Genomic DNA, 26,413 nt, shown 5'->3' with positions numbered 1-26,413 from the left:
TTAGCAAGGCCAAAAGAGAATGATGAAACAAAGTGTGTGGACCTGCCATTGATGTAAAAGTTCAAGTTTTGTGACACTTTCTTCTCCCAGCTCTCTCTACATCCTTGAATGCTCAACCAACCTTCACCTACATTAAAAGAGAGAAGCAAGCCTGATCTTGATCATGCTCAGGGTAGTTTGGTTTCCTGGCTTTGCTGGTAGATTCGTTGACAGTGGCTCAGGAGAGGAGAGGCTATTGGACTGGAGCTTAAGCGGATTGTTGTCCTCCTGTTACCGCCTATCCTTATAGTTAAAACCCACATAATTTTGTTGCTGTGCATGCTCCAATCTTTCAGTAGGGCCAACAAACTTACATTGTATGCCCATAGTTGTCACGAGCCTCCATGCCCCCAAATCTATTTCACGTACCCAATGTGACTGAATTCATTGACTTGTATAAAAGGGTTGGGAAACAAATGAATTGAAAATTGTCCAAATTATAGCATATAACAGACTATTGAATTACTCTTTTACATTTATATCACCAACTAATTTTACCTTTAAATGTAATTAGTTATTCAGTGTCAATAATTATACAATCACAGTTATAAATAATACTGTCTTCTATTAATGCTATCGTATGCTCTCTTGGGTACTGGATGTTAACTGTGCAGTGAGTCTGGAGAACATCCTTTTCCGAGTACAACGGAGGCCAATAATGCAGTTGTGGCTGAATTAGTATAGCCTCAATATCAGTTTTTCTTATTGTTTTGTTCAACGTACGTAATATTGTATCTATTGAAATTTTGGCAATCCATACTCTGAGATCCTGGTACATATTGATCAAAAATGATCTGTTGCTAGATCATTGATGTCTATCAGATGTCAGTGATATATATCCTGAACAGACACGCAGCAATAATGGGTACAATACTAAATAATTTTCCATTAAGTACTTTCCCAATGAAGAATGCATAAATGTTGTTCTTGGGAAGTATTTGAATATTTTATCAAGGAGTAAGTATGAGCCAGTAATCCATCAGATGATTGCTATTTCAGTAGTTCTGCAGATGAAAAATAACTATGCCAAAGCCAAAAGAATTCCTAAGGAATGAGTAAGAGAACTCTGAGGAAGAATTCCAGTTTCCAGCTCACACATAATGATCTATACCAATGATGATCTTTTTTCCATTTGTTATACAGTTCTGTACATCTGCCTGGTAGTGAAGTATTCTATTAAGTAGATCACGTGGCTACCAGACCCCTAATATTGCTTTAATGTACTAAATACTGGTGGTTCAAAAGATATGAGGTTGTGGCCGTAGCCGAGGATTAGGCCACTCCCTGGACCAGACCCACTACCACGTCCAGACCCACTACAAGATACCTCTTAGAATTAAATGAATTAGCTGCTGCGCAAACATAGCATTGTCCAAGTTTATAAACCAGAGGCTTTAAGGGCCTGTCCCACTTAGGCGATTTTAAGGCGATTGCCGGCGACTAGGCTGTCGCCGACAGTTCGCCGGGGTGTCGTGGGCATGATTGTGAGGAGTCTTCAAAGAATCGTAGTGGATCTCAGCGCGTCGCTGAGAAATCATCCAGTATGAAATTTCTCGGCGACAGCTGGCTTGTCGGCAGGTATCGTTGCTTATTGCGGGCACTGTCGCATGCTGTCCCCAGGTTTGCAAGGTTGTCGCCTGTACTTTATCATGACATCTCATTCAAAGAGTTTTTGAATAAAGTTGATTTTGGTGGTTTTTTTAATGGTCAAAATGAATGCGACTAGAATCTTTGAATGAGATTTCATGATAAAGTATTTACAAATTCAATAAATTCCGACACCTATTTTTTTAATAATCACCAAAATCAACTTTATTCCCCAAAAAATATTCCTATGAAAGATGGATAACTGCATGCCAAAATCTTTTTTTTTAAACAGACACTTCACACGAATAAACGGACTCTTCACACGCAAAATATACTTAGAAATTTCACTGGACAGACCTCGCTGTCGGTTTGTTCACGTGTGAGTTGTGCTTGTGACACCTCCACATAAGTGCAGGTTTTCATTGGTTGTCTTGCTTGCCGTGGTCCCTGTCGTAGTGGACGTTCTAGGTAGCGAAGACTGAATCGTCGGTTGTCGTCAGCTTGCCGTCACCTATGTGGTAGGTTGTCTTAGCTTGTCCCGAGCATTGTCGTGGTCATTGTCGTGGACATTGTCATAGGGTTAATTTTTTCGGCGATCTATTATGACTTTGACAGTCATCGGCAGTCACCCAAAAAAATCGCCTAAGTGGGACAGGCCCTTTAGTCAACCTATCCGCATATTACAAAGAGAATCACCTGAGAGCCAATCCATCTAAAACCCAAGTCTGCGCCTTCTACTTGAAGAACAAGAAGCAAATCGAAGGTTGAAGATCACATGGAATGGAGTCAGATTGGAGCACTGTGACAATCCAGTCTATCTTGGTGTGACTCTTGATCGATCTCTGACCTACAAAACACATATCACCAAGCTTAAAGGAAAAGTCAGTTCCAGAAATGCTCTTCTTAGCAAGCTGAGTATCTCAAAATGGGGAGCAAATTCTAAAACCATTCGATCAACAGCTCTGGCTCTCTGCTTTTCCACTGCCGAGTATGCCTGTGCAGTATGGGAGCGCTCAGCTCATGCAAGGAAGATTGATCCTGTGCTAAACACAAGCTGTCGCTGCATCAGTGAATGCATGAAACCTACCAAGACTGACAACATCTACCTACTCTCTGGCATTGCACCTCCTGGAATCACAAGAGCTGTAGCCAGTCAAAAAGAACACTTCAGACAATCAGAGGATGAAAGACACCCACTACATGACCACCCTTTGCTACCTCAGCGTTTGAAATCACACAGAAGTTTCCTCTCTTCTGTCCATCCCCTGGACTGCAGTGCATCGTCCAGAAGGCTCAAACTCTGGGAAGAGAGACTAGAGAAATCTCTGGAAGACACTCGCATGCCGATCGATCCCTCTGGGAAACTCCCACCAGGTTCCGACCAACCGTGGATAATCTGGCGCAGTCTCAACAGACTGCGGACAGGCATGGGGAGGAGCAAATCGAACATGCTGAAGTGGGGATACACTGAAGATGCAGCAGACTCCTAGTGCGGATGGGGCCTCCAGACTATGGAACATCTCCGGAGCTGTGACATGCTGCATGACACATGCACTGTAAAGGATCTTGCAGAGGCCAACGACGTGGCACTAAAATTTGCTCGCTATTGGCAAACAGCTGTGTGATGACACGAAATAATAAACCAGCATGATTCGACAAATAATCTGTGGCTTCCACCTGATTCAGCATTCCCAATATTTTCTATTAGACATTCCTGTAAACCACACTGATGCATTTACTTCTGAAGATTAGTAATCCTGTAGTTTTCAGCAATTTTCATATACTCCTGATGGTTAAGACAAGGTCCAGGAAAAGTTTCTCCTCTGATGTAACTCTTGAGTCAACTGCTAGGAAGCCCCCAAGATCATCTGGTGTCACTCCCTGTTTGGTTGTGATTTCCGTAGATTCATTAATTACTTCACAGCTGAAGATACATGCTTCTGCAAATTCCAATAAGCATGCTTAAGAGTAGACATACACAGAAAGAAAACAATAATGCATAAATGGAACATGGCCATGGAAATGGAAGCTAAATTGTGTACTCATGACAATTCTTAGTTAAGATTGTACAACATATAAAAAGCATAAAGCCGGCGCTTGCATCCCATTAATCATTGGCAAGAGTATGAGAAAAATTGTCTCATAACTGTGTTGAAAGCCTCTTTAGATGATTTTCCCTTTCTTTACTGGTCTAAATCTGCAATTAATTTAACCAAAATACAACTAAAATCTATTTTTATAAGTCCCACTGAGAACATTAAAACTGAAATTAAATTCCTCTTGGATTGTAAAAGGTTTTATGTCAGTAATTATAGTTAACGTTACAATTATACCCCCTATTTTTTAACGTTTTTTAAAATCTACAATTTTCCCTGATTATATAAGTACATATTGAAAAGCGGAAATGTTTGCCTTGCTAATTGGATACAACAAAGTTAAAGAATGAAGTGTAGGTACATCCAATGAAAGGGAGAGTGCCGAACATTGTAGATACTGATTCAGAAATACTGTCACTTTGGACAACACAATTCGCATCATGTGAAGTAATTCCATTTTAATTCCTTTCTTTTAAAAAGCATGAATGTATTTAAATATATTATGATACAAAAGTAAATACTATTTGATTAAATATTAATGAAGGTGTAACCCAAGCAGAACAAAGGATAACCAAACAGATTGTGATCAATCTGAGGGATAAAGTGCAGAATTGGGTGAAGCAGAGTTTTTCAAAATGCCATGAAATGTATTAGACTGCAACACTGGATAAGTTATAAAACAAGGAAAAACAGGTGGAAAAACGAATGAGAAACAAAGTTAAGGATTGAATGGGAACACTAAAAATCGTAATAAACAAAAAATTCTCAGTAACAAGAAAGATTTAACTAAATACTAGACCAAGTGGACCCGTCGGGCCTAAACCTCTCCTGCATTGGTGCAGCATTTTCTCCTCCCCCACTCCCTTCCCCCTCCCCCCTCCCCTTCCCCCTCCCCTCCCCCTCCCCCTTCCCCCCCCCTCCCAGGGTCGTCTTTACAGCATTATGGGCCCCGGGCAAAGCAGTGTACTGGGGCCCCTACGACAACTACTCACAGGAATAAAAATGTAAATGGTTGATAAAATTAAACATATATTTATTTTATTGGCACCACCAACCCCCACCCTTGCTGTCCCCCTCCCCAGTCCCACTCTGCCTCCTCCCATCCCCACTCTCTCCTCCTCCCACCCTCCCCGTCCCTAACACCTATGCATCACCTGATGCATCACCTATCCATGTTCTCCAGAGATGCTGCCTGGCAATGAGAATAGCTGTATTGACCAACTCGCTCATCATTAATCAGCTAAGAATATTTCTCACCCATATGATGTTGCTTGACTTGCTGAATGCTTCCAGCAGTATGTTTCCATTAATAATAAATCAGTACTGGAATATTGCTGTTTATGTAGTACAGCCTATCTTGCAATGTATTTAAATTGTCAAAGATCGGAAGGGCCCTGATTCTATTTGTGCTGTTATATTCTCACAGTCTAATAAATCATTATTTGGTAGCAGCTTCTGCAAATATTTCGACTAAAGTAACATCGGACATGTTTTGATTGGACTTTATCTTTGTCTTCCCTTTTATTTGAAGCTGCGGTCGGGCACGGAACTTGAACAGGATATGATGAACGATTGCCGAACTATTCAACCTCTTCAACCAGCAACTTCACCATGCAGTGTAACGAGCAACACAATCGGAAGAACTTTAGTGGTCAACCATGAGCGATATTCAGGTATATTTAAAATACTTCAAATCAAATTGTCTCATTGACATAAAATATCCTCATTCACAAAGAAATTAGTTTATAAAGCCCACCACAGCAGTTTTGTCTAAAATAAGAAAACTAGGTGACCTACCCCTTTCACTGTTATATCCCAGAGTTACGGAGCTCAGTCCCTGATACCTTTACCTTCCCAACTCCCTCCCTAATTTCAAGAACATCAAAGTGGACATCGATTCCACTTTGCTTCCATTCAGTCTCTCTTCCTTCTCCTGATTTTGTTTTTTGCCCTGCTCTTGTTATCTGGTGATTTACTTCCTTCTGTCTGTGTACATAGAATTTAGTTTACTATTGACTGCTTGTACAAGGTATCATAACAGTTAGAAAAAGAAAATATGACATAGGTCTGAAAGACATGTGGAGATTACATGAAGCTTGCACTTTGAAATAGGTTGTGCACTGGAGAGACGTGATGAGATGATAGGAATGGCGGCCGTGGGTTAGGGAGAGATGGTTCGGCAAGTCATAGTGGGTGCAGAGGGAAGAAATTTCATAGCTTGAGGAAGGCTAGTCAATGCATTTAATGAACTGCTGCAGAGAAAATCTGGTCTCTAGAGTTCAACATCTATGTTGCCAGGGGTTCCATGTTGCAGGTCTATATTGGAGACAAAGAAGTAAATACTGTTTGCAAAAATGTCACTCTGAATACTTTTTCGTGTCTATGGATGGAAGAATAAAAGGTAAATAAAACTGCGGTGAAATATAACATACCACTGCTGTCATTCTTCTCCCTCTCAGGCATTCCCTCAGGACCGAGAATGACTTCCACTCTGAGTTTGTGGGTTCTAAAATATGGGTTCTGAGATGCTCCTAGAACTTATGACAGAACTTGGAACCCAATGTTAGATTCAGGAACCTAGTACCAAGTATGCAAATGATGTGGCCTGCCCATTGGAGTTGATTGAGTAAAATTCAGCTCTCAGTCCTGGTGATGGCAGCCTGACACCAGACACTGAGACATTGGTTCACTTGTCCTGCCTGTGAATTGGAAGAATTTTGTGGGGAGAGTGTTGGTGATTTCTTTCAAGTGGCTTGAAGTGTTTGCTGTTGGTAGTTTAGGATTCAGAAGAAGGGTGGACATTACTGTTGTTCAGTTGGGCATAATTTTTTGCAGGGTCTTGATCTTTAAGCACTCATTTTCTCATTTGACCAAATGCTATGCTGATGCTTGAATATGATGGTAAATGTAATCACTGATGTCTGCCTTTGCCAAGAGGTGCTGGGAAATGGTCATGTTTTCCGGGTCTCTACATGAATGTTTGTTGCTGTGCGGCATTGTTGTAGAGTGGGGGAAGATTGGTAGGGAGCCATTGATTTGCAGATGCATAGTGCGGCCCTTCCCCTTGTATATTTCAGTGAGTGGGTCACTAAAGTCTTGTGCTACTCAGCTTGCTCCAGTGCTCACCACAATATTCAACCTCTCCTTGGCAAAGTCCGTGGTCCCTGCATGCTTCAAAAGTTCCATCATTGTACCGGTGCCAAAGAATGCCTCTCCAGCGTGTTTAAATGACTACCGACCGGTGGCCCTCACCTCGGTTGTCATGAAATGCTTTGAGAGGCTAGTTAAGAAGCACATCTGCGCCCTCCTTCCTCGCAACATGGACCCACTACAGTTCGCATACCGTCCGAACAGGTCCACGGATGATGCGGTCTCCCAGGTTCTACACACCGCTCTCTCTCATCTGGACAGCCAGGGGGGCTATGTGAGGATGCTGTTCATTGACTTTAGTTCAGCATTCAACACAATAGTCCCCAGCAGACTGGTTGAGAAGCTGCTGGAACTGGGGCTTAGCACCCCTCTGTGTGCCTGGGTCCTGGACTTTCTCACTGCCAGGCCCCAAGTGGTCAGGATGGGGGAACACACATCTAGCTCCCTCACCCTGAACATAGGATCCCCCCAGGGCTGCGTCCTTAGCCCCCTACTGTACTCCCTGTACACACATGACTGAGGGGCCAGGTTCAGCTCAAACTCCATCATCAAGTTTGCTGATGACACTGTGGTGGTGGGCCGGATCTCCAACAACGATGAGAAGGCCTACCGGGAGGAGGTGGCTGATCTGGCACTCTGGTGTCAGGACAATAGCCTCCTCTTGAATGTCACTAAAACAAAGGAGCTGATTGTGGACTTCAGAAGGGCTAAACATCCAAGGACGTACACGCCACTCGAGATAAATGGGTCTATTGTGGATAGGATGAGCAGTTTCAAATACTTGGGAGTCCGCATCGCAGAGGATCTGACGTGGGCAACGCACATTGCCGCACTGGTGGGTAAGGCTAAGCAGCACCTTTACCACCTTAGACAACTGAGGAAATTCAGAGTGTCGCTGAGGATCCTTCATTGCTTCTACTCTGGGGCTGTAGAGAGCATCCTGTCCGGCAACATTACAGTCTGGTTTGGGAACAGCTCTGCCCAGGACAGGATGGCCCTGCAGAGAGTAGTGCGTTCGGCAGAACGCACCATGGGAACTACACTCGTCCCCCTGCAGGACCTATACATCAGGAGGTGCAGATCCAGAGCAAGCAAGATCATGAGGGACCCCTGCCACCCCAGTAACGGACTGTTCCAGATGCTACGATCAGGCAAACGTCTCCGCTGTCACGCTGTGAAAACGGAGAGGATGAGACGGAGCTTCTTCCCACAGGCCATCAGGACTGTCAATTTTTATAACCCCAGAGACTAAATTTTTGTCGACACTTTTTGTGCTATGTTTAGTAACTTATTAACTTTATTTATATGCTGTAATTCTTTTTGTGCACAACCCGCAGGCATTGCCACTTTCATTTCACTGCACATCGAGTATGTGTATGTGACAAATAAATTTGACTTGACTTGACTTGACTTGAGTGCAGGTTTGAGCTTGGCTACATGCAAACACAAGCATCCTTTGAATACTGCAGTTTGACTACTGAAGTTGGGGTGACCTTGGTTCTGGAGTGCAGTTGCCAAAGATTAAACAGTTTCTCAATAGTTCAGAAGATCAGTTCTAGTCCCATGGGGAAACTGCTGGAGATGAAATGTCATATTGCGATGAAAAAGGCTGATTAAAGCCTGCTGCCCAATACTTAATATAAATTGCACTAATGATAATACAAATTTCAAAGTTTGTATGGAGAAATTATTCATTTCTCTGCCTCTCCAGCTAACATGACTTCTATTTGGTGCAAGTATGTCTATGATCTACATTTTGGACCTTACTAGCTTTCCAAACTTGGCAGATAGTGTGGTGATAATCACAGGCATTAAGTTAGCCAAATTTTATTTACAATTGCAGCCAACTTTGAGCCGTTATATTCTTGATTGATGATCCAAGTGTATGACTGTGATGTTAAATACTTACACATACAGAAATCTTCTCAAAGTTGCGTAACACAGTCAAAAAATGTTAACAAGAGTTTCAGCACTAAGGAACAGATGTTATCTCTTTGGATGAGTCAACAGAAAAAAATGATTCTGGTAGTAAAGCAGCAAATATCATCAGGCAAAGGTGAAAGAATGTCAGCAGAGAATACGTTTTCTTCAAATTTGTGTTGTCTCTTGAAAAAAACGGATTCTTATGAAAATATAATATATTAATGGAGATGATAGACGTGCGAGACTCTCTGCTACTGGCGAAGTTAACAAAAAACACCTATAGCTGTGAGTGAGTTGTGATTTTATAATCACTATGAAGTCATTTTGAGCTGGTCATCCCAGGAATACTGTAGGATACCCTCTGAGTACATTCCATATTTTGCTAGGATTATGATCTCCCTGAAGTAGGTTCTGTTTGGATGGCAGGTAGCTTTGACGTTGTGGCCCACAGCAAACTCTTTGAAGCTATTGAAATGAAAAGCCCCATCCTTTACTCCCTCTACACTCACGACTGCGCCCCCACCCATCCCACTAACACCATCATCAAGTTTGCGGTTGACACGACTGTGGTTGGACTCATCTCAGGAGGAGATGAGACAGTCTACAGGGATGAAATCCAAAGGCTGGCAGCATGGTGTTCAGTGAACAATCTTGTCCTGAACTCCTCCAAAACAAAGAAACTTATAATAGACTACAGGAAAACCAGTGCAGAACACGACCCACTCTACATCAATGGGGTCTGTGTGGAAAGGGTACCCGCTTTCAGGTTCCTGGGTACGCACATCGCAGAGGATCTTACCTGGTCTACCAACACCATCACCACAGTGAAGAAGGCACAGCAGAGACTCCACTTCCTGAGGATCCTCAGGAAGACCAACCTGCAGGAGAAGCTCATGATGTCCTTCTATCGCTGCTCCATCGAGAGTGTGCTGGCATACTGTATAACCACATGGTATGCCAGCTGCTCAGAAAAGGACAGGAAGGCCCTTCAGAGGGTCATCACGACGGCCCAGAAGATCATCGGCTGCTCACTGCCCTCCCTGAAGCACCTGTTCAGCCTACGCTGCCTCAGTAGAGCAGGCAAAATAATAAAAGATCCATCCCACCCCGGCCACCGTCTGTTTGTTCTTCTGCCCTCTGGTCGACGTTTCAGGTCGATCAAATCCCGAACAAACAGACTTAAGAACAGTTTTTACCACAGGGCCATACGAGAACTGAACACTACTTTCTGCACTAGGTCACACTGTTAAAACTTTTGTATTTAATATATTTGTATTTATTTGTTTTGCATTTATTGCATATATGTTTTTATGCACCGTCAGGATTGCTATTTTTAATTTTGTTGTACTCGTTGCAACGACAATAAATGAATATTATTATTATTATTATTATTATTATTATAAAACCTCTTCTCCATTAGTGGCATTCTGGAGTGACCGCTGATGTCCTGAAGGAGTGTAGATTTTAACATTAAATACATTTATAATCTCCAAACAGATCTGCTGTGGTGAGATGATGCTCAGAGGAAACATTCCATTTGTGAAGGCAAGGGCATTATAATAAGTCATATTTTACTATCATGAGGGAGACTTATTTGTTAAACTGTTCATTTAAACCCAGCCTATTTCTTTTCAAATTCTCAGACCATGTAAAAACTAATTACCTGTTCTTTGTTCATACTGATTATAAAGATAGTGCAAGTTTATTTATAGATTTATGGATGTTTAATTAATCTGTTATGCATGATAATTTCAAGTGTGAAAGATATGCCAAATCCAGATTATTTTCATCATAATTTATTTGCAATATCAACTTCCTTCAAGGTGAAAGATTGTCATTTTTTATAAGTTGCCCATTTTTAAGTAATTCTAATCTAACCAATCAGTGTGGAGACTAGTATGATTGGATTACACCTCAGGCAACTTTAACTTTCCACAATGGATAGGTTAAGTTAAAAGTGCTTGGGGCTTTTGTGAAGAAAAAATATAGTAGTAATATTTCTTTTGATTTGATGAGCTGAGATAAATGTTTTACTTATTCACTTAGGGATGTACAGTTGTTCTCCCACCAGCCGTAACGGGCCAGCAGCACCTATTTTATCATCTCCACAGCTCACCCGAAGTTTGTCTTCTGACTGCCATTCTATTGAAGTGAACCTGCACAGCCCACATGGCCACCTGACACAACTACCTAATGTGGAAGACTCAAAATTAGGGTAAGATTTACAATTTTAAGATTTACTAGATCCAAGATTTCTACACTTCTACTGGAATTACGGAATAACAAGGTAGAAATAAATGAAGGGAGTTAATCCACCACAGTGACAGCTGTTGGGGAAAGGTGGCCTGAACAGCAACTACAGAATGTATACACTGACTTTGATACCTGTCCTGTTAGTTGATATGAGCAGGGGTAGCAGTAGACATACTACAGCTCAGAGGTAAAAGGAAGCAGCCAAGGTATTAGTTCCTGATGGCTTTCCAATGACAACAGCTAGAAAGTATGGTGCATATTGTAGTGGTACAGCGATGATGTCCTTCTTTCATCTAATGAAAAAGAAAAGAACATGCAAATTTAGGATGTTAAGTTTAACCTTAACATTCCAGAAGAGTCCAGAAGAGTGGGCATTGTCAGTGTCTCAGGCAATAGACTGCACATCTCACCTTCTCTTCTTGAATGTGAACATTCCTAGCTTCTCCAGCCTTTCCCTTAACAGAAGTCCCTCATCACTGAAACCATTGTAATAAATCTTTCCTGCACTCTTTTGAAGTCCTCAACATCATTCCTAAAGTACAATATTAAGAATTATATGTATTTCTCATACTGATTTCAATCCAAGAGCTTTCTCACTTTTAGGGCTAACGGAATCAAGGGATATGGGGAAAAAGCAGGAACGGGGTACTGATTTTGGATGATTATCCATGATCATATTGAATGGCGGTGCTGGTACGAAGGGCCGAATGGCCTACTCCTGCACCTATTTTCTATGTCCATGTCTATGTTTTGCACCCAATGCATCGTTTTATGAAACCAGAATCCTGTTTACACTTCAACTATTTTCCCAATCAGTCCTGCCACCTTCTGAAGGACCCTCAACCCTTTTGCTGCCCCTCATATCTAAAGATGGCTAGAGGTTTAGTTTAGTTTAGAGATACAGCGTGGAAACAGGCCCTTCTGGTGGCGCCATTGCTTTCTTTGATCTAAATTAATAACCAGGCTTGGGCAGGATACAATTTCTAAATTTGTGGATGGTGCTGGACTTAGCAGTATTGAGAACAGCAAAGAGGAAAGTGATAGATTGCAGCCGGACATGAACAGGCTGATGGAATGTGATATTGTTTGACAGATGAAGTTTATTGCAGCAGAATGTGAGATTATGCCTTTTTGTAAGAAGAATAAGAAGAGGCAATAAAGAATATTGTTCTGATAGTGGTTCAGGAGCAGAGGAAACTAAGTGTGTGTGTACAAGCCATTGAAAATGCAGGACAGGTTGGGAAAGCTGTAAAATACATAATTCTGGGCTTTATCAAAGGGGAAATAGACTATAAAGCAGGGAGGATATGCAGAATCTTTATCTGACCTAGGTCTGGCCTCAACTGACGTTCAGTGTACGGTTTTGTTTATCACATTATAGGAAGGATATGAAAGAGGTAGAGAGGGTCCAGAAAGGATTTCAGAGAATGATGAAGGATTCCAGTTACAAGATTAGATTGAAGAGGCTGGTACAGTTCTTTGGAGAAGAGAAAGCTGAGGGAATATTTGATGGAAGTACAATGAAACAAAATTAATGATTGAAAAAATGCTTTGAATTTGTTTTATATTATTTAATTTGATTTGCTGCTGCACTTTTTTTCTTGGAAATCTCTCTGGAAATATTCCAGTAAATCATTTCAATATCCTTTCAGGGAACATAGGAACAAAAGGGCAGGATTAAGTCATTGAGTCCATTAACATACGTGTACAAACAATTGGAAATGGCAGGACAGGTTGAGAACTGTCTAACTTCTGTGAACTTTTGCATGAAGAAACGTTTCCTAAATTCACATCTGCAATTTTTAGATTGCATCACCTATTTCCAAACTTCCCAACCATCAGAAACACTTTCTTTCCATTTTATCTGTTCTCCTTAATCAAATCATCAATTAAACCTTCTAAATAAAATCAAGAATGCAGTGCTCCATTTGTGGTCTAACTATGGCTTTGTATAACCTTTATGATGATTTTATGCACCTGTTTGTAACATTTGAGCTATCTCTGCACCCAGACCCCTGGTACATTGGGATAATAAATACAGAAAATGCTGGAAATGCTCTGCAGTTCAGGCCGCATCCGTGGGAAGGGAAGCAGACTTAACACTTTGTTCGAACTGGAAAGGAGACAAAAGCTCATTAAACTGCAGGGTGGATGGTGGGGGTTGATATCTCTAAGTGTAAAACTGAGATAACTATTTTGTCTCTTTCCTTGTTCTGAATAAGTGTTTTCAACATGCAATTTCACTCTTCTACTCTTCCCTTTAGAAAATACTTTGCACTTTTTCAGGCCAAAAAGAAATATCACATTTGCCAACATGGAAATCATCATTTACCTCAGCTTTGCCCATTCTTTTAATCTATTAACAATATACTCCACACGCCTCCGCTGCTTACAATGCTTATTATCGTTGTGTCACGAGCAAACCAGGATGCGTGGTTTTGTTACCCATCATATTAATCATACATTAATATGATGAAGAATTAGAGTCCTGGCTACGGGTGCTGCACTGTAAGGAGTTTGTACGTTCTCCCCGTGACCTGCGTGGGTTTTCTCCGAGATCTTCGGTTTCCTCCCACACTCCAAAGACGTACAGGTATGTAGGTTAATTGGCTGGGTAAATGTAAAAAAAATTGTCCCTAGTGGGTGTAGGATAGTGTTAATGTACGGGAATCGCTGGGCGGCACGGACTTGGAGGGCCGAAAAGGCCTGTTTCCGGCTGTATATATATGATAAGATCTTTTTATTATCAAAAAATACTTTATTCAAGAAATAAATATATACAAAGCATGGTCCTTCCAAAACTCCATCCGACATTCTCGGAGGCTAAACATCCATTCAATGCATATATTCAATACACCAATTACACAAAATTACCCCCACCTTTGCCACTCATGTGGGCCACTAAAGTGGAATCCCTTCCCTTATTTTAAGGGGCGTCTCTACCACTCCCCGCCCCCCATGTCCAGCAGCGGAAGGACCCTAGATCGTGGCCCTCCCCCACAGAGCCTTGGCGTTGGCTGCACCAAGCTTCAGTGCGTCCCTCGGCACGTACTCCTGCAGTCTGCAGTGGGCCAGTCGGCAACATTCCCCGACAGACATCTCGCTCTGCTGGGAGATCAACAAAGCTTGAGAAACCACTGGTCACATCCTACCAATCTGTGTTGCTACATTTCATTCCTTCTCTCTACTTCCATCTAATTAACCAATTTCTTAGCCATGCTATTAATTTGACATCAATTCCTTGAGGTTCATCTTTCACCAATGGTCTCATTTAAGGGAGTATCATATGCCTTCTGGAAGAACATAATTGCCATCCAATTACCAACAAGTTCATGTCCATGATGCTAATTAGCTCTTTAATAATCTTAATCAATTGTTTCAAGGACGATCTTCCTTTTACAAATCTTTGTCCAAAGGAAATTGTTGTGTATTTCCTTCTTTTGAATACCACATTGACTCAATTAGATTAGACAAGATCTTGCTCGGAATTATTGGTAGTTCCATCCATAATTAACAGCATTCCTCAGTAAATTTGGATTCTCATGCAAAGGCAAGGGCTCCATTTTGCTGGACTCTCATTCTACGAATTTGTTGATTGTGGTTTGACGTTGGACCTCTCATGGAGTTTGGAAATGGTGTACAAACCTGCTGCAGTTTCTCAGCACTTAGGCATGAGATTCTGTCTGCTGGACGTGGGCCAGTTTACAGGAACAGGGAGTCCATTCATCTTGTTGGAAACGAATAGCTGCGTGGGACATGGATGAGTATATGTTCATTTAAATTTTGCAACTTTTTAAAGTTAGTTATATGTTTTTTAACAGTTTTAAGTACTTTTAAGTATTTTTAACTTTTAACTTTAGTAATTTTTTTTAAAGTTTTTGAATGTCAGGGAATGTTAGGTATATAGAGTTCCTGATAGGTTTAACAGAAAGTTAAACCTGGGGCATGGCTTAGCCGACTTCCAAAATATTTTTCAGCTGCTACATGGGCAGGATTTGTTATGGTCTGTCTATCTGTGCATAATATTGTATAAGGACTCATCATTTAGGATCTGGATGACTTTGGGCCGTACATCAACACCAGCAGAAATGGAAAGAGGGACAGAACACCTTGGCAAAGGCAAACGGTCCAAACTCATTACTTCCTTAAGTCATAGTTACCACTTAAGGAAGCAGTGAGTTTGGACAGCTCCCCCCTGCCAAAGTGTTCTGTCCCATGATGATTGCCATTAAATAAATGTTCATACACTATTTTGTTCACCAGATCTAGCTCATTCCTACTTAGAGAATGCAACATAGCTTGCTCCTTTGTCCATGCGAGGGTATACTATTTTTTTAAACTGTGAACTAACTCTCAAAATTCGCTACCTTTTAGACATGAAATTGTCCACTCATCACAAATGCTAAAATTCCTCATTACAACGATACTGCCTTTCCAACATGTTTATTTAATTTCTATATTTATGTATTATGCCATTCCATAATTGCTATAAGGAAACCTATATCCAATCCCACATATTTTAAACTCTTTTTTATTTCTTAATTCTATTTCAAACGTTTCCACTGCATGCTTACCTCTCATTATATCTATTTCCATCATTTACATTATTTTATTCTTAATCAACAAGTTTACAACTTGTCAGGAAAAAGAAGGCATGGGCCAAGTGGGGGAACTTCAGGGAGGAGCTGGAGGAGGGAACTTCAGGGAGGAACTGGAGGAGCATACTTAAGGAGAAAATCAGGAGGACAAAAATGGGGCAGTAGATGGCTGGCAGATAATATCAAGGAGGTTTCATAAAAATGAGATTTTATCAGTACATTAAGGGAAAGAGGGTAACTAGAGAGAGAATGGGCTCCTCAGAAACCAAAGTGGTCATCTTTGTGTGAACCGCAGGAGATGGGCAAGGTTCTCAACGAGTATCTCTCCTCTGTTTTTACTGTGGAGAAATACATGATGACTGGGGAACATGATGACCCGATCCTAAGGCACACGAAGGTAGATACATTTCTGAAGACACAGTGGGAAGCTAGAGAAGAAATAGCAGGAGCCCTGGCTGAGAGAAATGAATCATCATTGGACACGGGTAAGGTGATGGAAGACTGGAGGGTGGCTAATGTTGGGCCCCTATTTCAGAAGAGCTGCAAGGAAAAGCCTGGATCTACAGACCAGTGAGTATCTGTGGTATGCAAGTTGCTGGAGAGGATGTTCTGAGGGATAAGATATATATACATTAGGATAAACAGGGGTGGTTTAGAGATAGTCAACATGGTTTTGTATGTGAGAGATTGTGTCTTACAAATATGTTTTTTGAAGAAGTAACCAAAAAGGTTGATGAGGGCAAAGCAGTAGATGTTGTTTATATGGACCTCATCAAAACCTTTGATAAGGTTCTGCATAGTAGGCTGCTCTGGAAGGCTAGATCACATGGGAGCCAGGGAGAGCTACCTGGCTAGATAGCTAACCAACTGGCTTCATGGAAGGAGATAGAGGGTGATGGTGGAAGGTTGTTTTTGGACTGGAGTTCCTGTGACTAGTGGAGCTCCTCGGTGAACAGAGTGGGGCCCATTGGTGCTTGTGGTTTATCTCAACAATTTGGAGGATAACGTATAAGGCATGTTTAGTAAATTTGCAGACAACACTAAAGGAAGTGGTATCATAGATAGGAAAGATGGTTATCAAAAATTACAGCAGGATCTTGATTGGTTGGACAAGTGGGCTAAGGAAAGGTTCATGAAGTTTAATTCAGATGAGTACTAGGGGGAAGTCAAATCAGGGCAAGACATTCACAGTGAATGGTTGGGCCCTGGGGTGCGTTGAAGAGCAAAGTGATCTTGGAGTACTGGTACATAGTTCACTGAAAGTGGCATCACAGGTAGATAGCATGGTCAAGAAGGCTTTTGGTACATTGGCCTTCATCAGTCAGGGTACTGACTATAAAAGTTGGGATGATGTTTTACAGTTATATAACATGTTGGTGTTATTTGAGGTATTGTAAAACCAAGGAACTGCAAATGCTCGTTTATAAAAAAAGACACAGTGCTGGAGTAACTCAGCTGGTCCGGCAGTATCTCTGAAGAACATGGATAAACGATGTTTTGTGCGTGGGAACCCTTTTTTCAGACTCTGTGCACTTTGTGTCTTTTGGAGTGTTGTGTTCAGTTTTGGTCACCCTGTTATAGGGAGGATATCATCAAGCTGAAAAGAGTGCTGAGAAGATTTACAAGAATGTTGTCTTGGGGGGGCTGAGTTATAGGGAGTGGTTGTGCAGTCTAAAATTGTATTATTTTGTGTGCAAGAGGCTGAGGGTGATCTTGTAGAGATGTATAAAATCATCAGGGGAATGAATAGGGTGAATGTACATGTCTTTTACCCAGAGCAGTGGAATGAAGAACCAGAGGACATACAATGGGTTTAAGATGAGAGGGGAAAGAGTTAATAGGAACCTGAGGGGCATCTTTTTCACACGGTGGGTGTTGGATTTAGAGAAGCTGCTGCCAAAGGAGGTAGTTGTGGCAGGTACTATAACAAAATTTAAAAGACATTTGGACCGGTAAATGGATAGGAAAGGTTTAGAGGGATATGGGCCAAATGCAGGCCAGTGGGACTTGGACAAGTTTGGTTGAAGGGCCTGTTACCATGCTATGTGACTTCATGACTCTTAGTTAAATTTGCACCTGGAATTTATTATGTCACTCCCATTTTCATATGTTTCTATATCAACTTTTATTTGGAGTTATACTTTCACCTGTTCTGTTTATTCACGTATACTTTCTTCCTGTGTACTCGTTTAATTACATGAATCTCTTTGTTTTACCAACATTCATCGTGTAGAAAGCCTTATTGTAGCACTATGATACTTTTCCTAAAGCATGAAAAAACTCCAGATGTTTTGTACATGTCTTACATATGTTTTTTTAAGAAAGCTGTGCTTAAGTTTATAAATCCAAGGATGTCAATTGCTTCAGTAACTGCATTCTTAATCCATCCTGCCACTATTTGCAAAGATTTATAGTTTCTCATTAATAGTCATTAATAGATATCTGAACAGCAGAGGGATAGTGCTGAAGAAGGGTCCCAATCCGAAACATCACCTCTCCATGTTCTTCAGGGATGCTGCCTGAGTTACTCCAGCACTTTGTGTCTATTTCAAGATAATATATCTACTTCTAGTCATAAAATTAATAATTCACTTTAGTTTTCTATCCCAAGAAATAAATATCCTAATTATATATCCATATTGTTGCTGCACTATCATCCAGTGGGCTTCAATTTTGCTAATGTCTAATCCAATCTCTTTTCAATGTGCATAGCCATAATATCAACTGCACTGCCTGGGCTCCATTTCTATTGTTTCATTAAGAAACAAAATCACGTTGATCAAATTTTTTTTCTTAGAAAATCCATGTTAACTTTTTTTATTAATGCCTTACAGTTCTAATTTGTTATACCAAAAAAAAAGAAAAATGGAGTTTAAGAAATCTGGTCCAGTTTTTTTCTGTCTATTCATAGCTTTCCTACCCAGCTCGTGGATAGGACTTTTGATTGCTTGCTGTTTTACGAGTGCATGATGTGTGTAATTGGCTGCAAGATATTTGCGCAAAAGAAAATAAATGTAATGCCAAAATATGACAAATCTCAATCTCCCATGACACGACACATGGTAAGATGGATGATATAGTAGTTCCAAGAATAAGAATTATTTTGATTGTATGTGAAAGGTGAACAGTAAGGAGTTCATCTGAAGCTCAAAGCAGTATGTTGGGGTGTTTCAGTAAAAGTGAAAGTTAAACCCCAGGTTTGGGCAGATTTGGAGGTGTAGATCAAGGCTTGGTTATGTTAAGGAGGCAGGAGATCTTGGGATTTGTCAGAACTGTTGAAAAAAGATGTTGAGGTTTGGCAGTTTGGCAGCCAGTAAATGGGAATGTTGCAGTAGTATGGAAGGCATTTTGTGGTTTGCTCATGTGATACCCATATTAGCATTGCTCACATAGTTAAGTCTTTAGGTAAGCCACATTTACTTAAGAATTTCAAGATGCACCCAGCTTGTGTGTTTTGTTTCATAAGATAAGTACCTTTGTATATAGAACTTATAAAGGTATAGAAGCGAAAGATCGTTGTTCAAGCAAACTTCTTAAATTCATTTTCCAATGCTTTAAATCTGTCATCATCGGCGGTCACTCGAAGTGAGTATGATTGTCCTCTCCATAGAGGATGTTTGTGCGTGACTTTGTTTAATGTGGGGAGACTGGTGCGGACAGCCACCACACAGTCCTTGACAGATCTGGGTCACAATCCAGTGGCATGGAATCCAAGACGACCGGGGACCCTTTTCTGCTGCAGCCTTCATCCGCCTTCCCAGCCATTGTGATGCTCCACTAAAGTCAGCCATCATCCTCCGCCTGTTCCACCGTTGAGGTCTTGGTTGGATTGCTCTTTGTCAGGGACCTCCCCCTCGACCATACCTCCATGGGTGACCCTACCAGGAGCATAGCTCCAGACGGCATCGCTCTCAGGATCTCAGGACCACACAAGCTTCTCCACCACGACAAGGTGACAATCCACGGAGAAGGAAAATCTGTCATACAAGGTAGAGAACAAAGAGAATTGAGCAACGAAATAGTTTGACATTTGTGTACTTATTTTCAGTAGAAGGAAAATAATGTATCTGAAGTTTTCTCTCTGAAGTCAATATTGAAGCTTTGATAACATATTATATCTGAAAGTTTACCTAAAAGGCTTTGAAAAAGTAAGTAATCAGGTTAAAAAAAGACTTGGTAAACATTTTATGGGGAAAGTACATTTTTTTAGTTCTGCAAAGAAAATAATATTAGGAAATTATATGTTTTTTATTTATCTTTTCTGGGATCCTAGTGACACAAGCACAACATACTTTTATTGCCCATTCTTGAACTACTACTGTCCTTTTCTTAACGATACTCCCACAGTACTGTTGGGAAGGGAGTTTCAAAATATAGATCCGGCAACAATGAAGTTCTGACAGTAGATATCCAAATCGATAGCATGTGACCTTGGAACAATTCTCATGTGTCTGCTCCCTTGGTTATAAATGTCACAGGTTTGGAAGTTGCTCTTGGAGTAGTTGAGAAGAGTAATTGTAGTGGATTTTGTAAGATTGAACTGCAGCCATTGTGAGCCAGAAGTGAAGGGAATCATTATTTAGGCGGATTGTTGCAGAGAAATCAAATAGGCTACTTTTTACTGGATGATGTTGAACTTTATGAGAATTGTTGGAACTACATTCATCCAGATAAGTGGAAACTTTCTTGCAGATGGTGAAAAGGCCTTGATGTATCTAGAGATGAATCACTTGATGCAGGATACCGAGCCTCTGATTTGGTCTTGTATCCTTAGCATTTATGTAATTGAATGTAATTATGTAACTGGTTAAGTTTTTGGTCTATAGTGACCAGAATATTCATAGTGTGGGACTTATTAATGGTAATACAATTAGATCCCAAAGAAAGGCGTTAGATTCGCTCACTCTTGTTGGAGATATGCATTGCCTGGCACTTGAGTGGACTGAATGTTACTTGCCATCTATCAGTTCATGTCTGAATCCCTTCCAAGTCTTGCTGCATGCAGGCATGGACATTTGCTGAGAAATTGTGAATAGTATTGAACAATGGTAGCACAGTGTGACAGCTTGTAGAGCTGGTACCTTACGTAACCAGATACCTAGGTTCAATTCTGGTCCCAGGTGCTGACTTTGTGGAGTTTGACATTCTTCCAGTGACTATGCGGATTTCCTCTGGGTGCTCCTGTTTCCTCCTGTAATTCAAAGACATCCAGGTTGGTAGGTTAACTGGCCACAATAAATTACCCTCAGTGTGTAGATGAGAGGTGGAATTTGGGCATACTTAATGTGAATGTGGGGAGAATAAGAAAATAAATTCATTTTGGATGAGTGTAAATGGCCTCCTCCTGCACCTATTTTCTATGTTTCTATGTGCCAAAAGGCCTGTTTGTGTATCTCTCTATTACTCTATGACAATCACATAGAATGTTATTAGTGACTTTGGACAGAGCTGTTTTAATGATGTGTCATGGGATAGAAACCCAAATGAAGAAATTAAAATAAGGAGTTCCATGGAAGATGTGTGCAGAATTTATGGCAGAATTGGGATTGTTAGTGGGAAAAGGTTGTGGAAGCAAGAGGTATAGAAGACTAAGATTAGTTCGTCATAGACCCAGGGAAGAAATGCAATATAAAATGTCTTCTCATCACCTTATGGATGCAAGTTTTGTGGCATTAGAGGTCTAGTGCAATGGGTTAGGGAAGTAAAAGAGTTGAGTCAACTGAATGAATGTTAATCTTAGTGATAAAGAAATCCATAAGCTCTTTACCTTTTTTATTGGAGCTAGGAGTAAAGGAGATAGTAGAGAAACATTAGAAGGAAGTTTCCTGTGGAGAAAATAAACCAGGGATAATCTTCGCTGTTCAGAATCTTTGGGAAATGGTGAACAATTTTAAACACAACCATTTGTGACAAGGGGACTGAGTGTCCGTAGAAGCTTTGATAGTTAGACTCTTAGCTTCTTGGCAATAAGTAGTTACTGTTGCACTTCAGTGGTAGAAGATGTGATAGCCTGTGCTGCATAACTATACTTTATTAAGAGACAGCTCTGAAACCAAACAAAGCATTCTCTCTGAATATTATTAGTTATTAATATCTTTAGGAGATTCTAATTCTATAGAATTATAATAAATAGGTTAGATTTTCAAGGTTTCAAGGTCAGTTTATTGTCACATGTACCAAGTTACAGTAAAATTTGAGTTACCATACAACCATACAAAGTGAAAAGCAACAAAACACACAGCCACATAAAATAAAATTTAACATAAACATCCACCACAGCAGCTCCCCACATTCCACACTGTGATGGAAGGCAATAAACTTCCAATTTTCTCCCTCTTTATTCTCCCGCGGTCGGGGCTGTTGAACCATCCACAGTCGGGGCCATCAAAGCTCCCGCAGCCGGCGATCCGAAGCCCTCGCGTCGGGTTGATCGAATCCCCCTCGCTGGGACGGTTGAAACTCTCCATGGCTTGGAGCTCCTGAATCGGTCTCTAACCAGGGACCGCGGGCTCCACGATGTTAAAGTCCATAGGCCCGTGGTTGGAGCTCTCCACAGTCGATCCCCGGCAAAGGGATCGCAAGCTCCACGATGGTAAGTCCACGCTGCGCCCACCCACTTTACACATCTGACTCCAATTTAGCAGTTTAATCATCTATTATCATGAATTTCACATGGGTGAAGGTGTTTCCAAGAAAACTATTTTGATTCATGTGAAATAAAATAGGTGACTGATAGAGTAAGACAAAGTTGGTGGAAAATAGCCATGGTTTATCAAAAAATATTTTATTTGCACCTGTCTATTTTTGTTTGTGTTAAAATATACAATTTTTAACACACAATGCAACTTTAGTAGTATTTATTATTTTGTGGCAAGGAAAGGCATTGATCATATTTGTTTCAAAAATTCAATTAGAAACATTTTAAATTCCTTTTGTTTTTTTTTCCCAAGAATATATTTTGTAGAATTTGCAATTATATAATATATTGCATTCAAATGTTGTCATTCACACTAGGTAAATCATTCCATTCGCATGCAAAGTTTTTAGTTCTGAGCATGACATCATTTTTTCCATACATGTTCTATGAGCAATGTCTGATGGGATTTTACATAGGTTCCATCCCCATAAGATGCATGGGCAGAAAGGCATTAAACAATGGCACAAAGATCAAACAGAGAGAGGCCTTCTCACCATCAGCAAACCACGTCTCTGCAGTTGTTCAAAAGACCTGTCGATGAAGCTTTAGGCCAAACGACATTGGACAAATCTGAAGGGATCCACTATTACATTTCCTCACAACACACTGAGGACAATCCATGCATACTGCTGACTTACATCAAAGGAGCTCTTTCACACAAACCACGGAGGAGCTAGTATGGCAATGTCCAACTGAATGAAATGTTCCATTGCAATATGGCCAAACCTATTCTTCGCAACAACTGAGAGTTATAGAACCTCAACACACAATGGCACTTGCTATTCGCATAACCATGTTCATTGTATAGCTTGATGCAGCCACACACATAGGACAAAGATAACTATCAGGATGAGGGAGCAGGAAGGAACTTCATTCCAAATGTGTTTGCTTGAGATTTGCACCACTGCTTCACTCCCACACAGCACCACTCCTTGCAGTAGTTACAAGGTGATCCCGTAGGTGTAAATTATATGTTAGTCAAAACGTTTAACATTTAGGGATTTTAAAAAAAACATGCCTATTCTAATATGGAATGGAAAACAGAACATGGTTTGTATATCTGTCATCCTTTCCTACCCCTGCAACCTGTGAGCATTAGAAATCAATTATTTGTAGTAAAAAGACAGTGGCTCGCTTCAATTTCTGAGGCCATTTAATGTGTGTGGATTTACAAAATAGAATGGTTATAAGCTTGTCCTTAGTATCTCCTGTACCTCTTCTGAAGGCATAGACATGAGGCGATGAATACCTTATTGTCAGTCCGATGTGTGCTTCTTTATGATAGATCCTAAGTTTAGTTTCATCCACGAGATTCTTGAGCCACTTTCAGATTGAGTGCTTTCCCCGGCCTACTTCATTATTCTTGAGATTTGTCTCCGTTTAAATAACACCACCTGCCCATGAGGAAAAGAGTACTGAAGAGAGAGCTGCACCACAAGAAATCATGTAGAATTGGTCTACATTCTATGAAGTTTAGAAAAATGTTTGGACTGAGAAAAATTCAACAATAATGTAATATTCAGAAGGCCAAGCAGAATCTTGGAGAGAGAATTTAGAGTTAATATTTCGTATCAATGATCCTCTATCTAAATTGAAAAGTGTGGAAACAAGCATGCTTTAAGTTGCAAATGGGGTGGGAATGGTGAGAAGGAATGTCTGCAGAGAATAGGAAAAATAAGATATGGCAGATGCTGGAAACCTGAACAAGAAAACAAAGTGCTGCCACACTTCTTCAGACAACAGAGATCTGTCTAGGTACTGTAAATAGAGGGAAAACAGTAAAGAGAGTTGGAAAAGAAAACAAACAAGAAACTGGAACTATGTGATGCAGAACACGGGTACTCAGCAACTCAGGTGGTATTTAGAACAAGAAGTGTTTTCATTCAAGGCTATTTCTCATGATTGGACAGTCTAGATTTAATACTGTTTCAGCTTCAGGAGTTGGATATTTAGGATTGCAATGAAGTAAAATGTCTTCACAATGTACATTGTGAATCTAGGAATTATTTACCTTAGCGGATGCCAGTGAAAGAGTAAGTTTGAGATTAAGTGATATTTTGCGTGTTCAAGGGATTATGGATCTGGGGATGGCACAGGGAAATGGAGCTGATATTGAAAACTAGTCACTGAATCTATGAATAACATTTTTGATGTTGTGTTTTGTTTGGAGATTGTTGGTCCTGAATGGTCCAATTTTTGAATTGCTCAACCTCAAAGGTTCAAAGGTATTTTATTGTCACGTGTATCAATTAAGGTACAGTGAAATTCGATTAACTTGCACTGATGTTTGGAATAATTTTAATAATTGGATTGGAAATCCTTTGCTTCTGTATATTCTGTATGGTTTAGTCTTAAACAGAATAATTAGAATACCCAATGGGAAAATTATGTTTAAAACAATGAAATTGGCAACAGTAAGGAATTTCATCCTTTTTAAAGTTCTTTAAATCCTAACAAGAAACAGATATTGCTAACAGCTAAAATACATTTCCACTGAAGACTGCCAAGGGGCAATCATATTTTATCATTAAAGTTTAAACACGGGCACACAGTAAAAGCTATTGGCTAGATAAGTGCAGGCCAGTTAATGTAAAAAATTGAGAACAGGTTAGCTGCCAGATTCAAATAGGTCGGACTGATATGAGTTTTGTGGCTTTTATAGCCATACCACCATATGATTTTTATCGGTTAACAATGCTGGGTATTAGAATCAACTCAGTGGGTACTCAGTTTTGCAAATAAATAAGGTGTTATAAAGCATAAATTGAACAATTACTGAAAATTACCAAATGGTTGAATACGTGTACCACTTTTTTTTGAGTGAGGGCATAAAAGGCCTAAGTTTTCTATCCAAAGTTAATTGGCCTTAGCCCAAACCAGTGGTGGGGAACGGCAACTGATAGCAGCATAACTGGGCTTGGGATGTTAAAAGATTCTGAAAGTTCCTGCTATAGATTGCTTTCACTGCTCTTAAACGGAACATGTGTAATATTCATGATACGATTGAACTACTTGCCATGCCCCTATGATGTAATAACCTTCCCACGGTAAACTGATTAGGTAATTGGTAATTCTAAAGAGAAATCATCTTGATTAAATATGGTGAAGCATTTTACACCATACGAGTCATCATCTTTTGGGCAGAAGGGCAGTAAAGAAATACTTAGATTTAAACAAGAAAATCAAAGACCCCACAAAAATAAAAAAAAATAGGGAATTGGCTGTATTGTTTATCAAAATGATGTTTCTGAACTGGCGTGCCTGTTGAAAAGTTGACTTTTACACAAAGATTCATAATGTTTTTGAAATAATCTGCACATTCCACGATACAAGGAAAGAATCACCTGGCAACAATTAGCCTCTGAAACATTTTAAACTATAATAAAGGAGAATTTGGCTGGTTAATTCAAAACGTTCCCTGGAAGTGAACAGCATAACTGTTTCCTGAATATGTACTGACAGTGAGTTCCCTGGAGATAGGATCTCATAAAGCAGCATGGGGCCTGAAACTGGGCTGCGCTCAAACTTCATATTCGCACAGCATCAGGGCATTGAACTACAACTTTAATGGAATTCAGTCATTTGACAAAGATAATCAGGGCAGATGTCTTAAAAAACAGAAATCAACTCATCTCTTATTCGTTCAAAAGACGAGAAGGATGGGATAAATATATTTTCATACTTCATTCTAAGTAAAACTGAATAAAACTATTGATACTGAGCAATACCCTCTGCCACGTTACAGATCTGCCTATGGAGCTGGCATTGAAGGATTGAACATTATACCAAGCTGGAATCGTTTCATAACTGTGTCCAATTGAATGCATATCTTGTAGTCAGTGCCATCTGACAGTGAACATGTGAGAGAAAATTTGCCAATTCAAAAGCTGCCATATTGGCTGAGATTCACTTTAAATGTAGTTCAAGCAGTAATGAATTAAAAATTGTAGGGCGTTCCCTGCTACAGAATAATAACAGGAGCACTTGAAGGAGTTAGTGAAATGCTCAAAAGGTTGCACCGTCATCAGATGTGTTTAAAATAATAGTATTTTTCATACTTTCTAAACACA

General features: G+C 40.3%; 1 protein-coding gene across 1 annotated transcript in view; it reads left to right on the top strand.

The window, feature by feature from the left end:
• Window positions 1–26,413, top strand: part of LOC144597985 (zinc finger protein GLIS1-like) — a 148,160-nt gene that overhangs the window by 93,693 nt on the left and 28,054 nt on the right. Inside the window, exons 6-7 of the mRNA XM_078407850.1 lie at window positions 5,254–5,395; window positions 10,842–11,010. Coding sequence (XP_078263976.1) covers window positions 5,254–5,395; window positions 10,842–11,010 — 311 coding nt within the window. The remainder of the gene's footprint in view (window positions 1–5,253; window positions 5,396–10,841; window positions 11,011–26,413) is intronic.

The sequence above is a fragment of the Rhinoraja longicauda genome, chromosome 11 (genome assembly GCF_053455715.1).
Source record: "Rhinoraja longicauda isolate Sanriku21f chromosome 11, sRhiLon1.1, whole genome shotgun sequence".
Taxonomy (NCBI): domain Eukaryota; kingdom Metazoa; phylum Chordata; class Chondrichthyes; order Rajiformes; family Arhynchobatidae; genus Rhinoraja; species Rhinoraja longicauda.
This window is presented reverse-complemented; position numbering and strand designations above follow the sequence as displayed.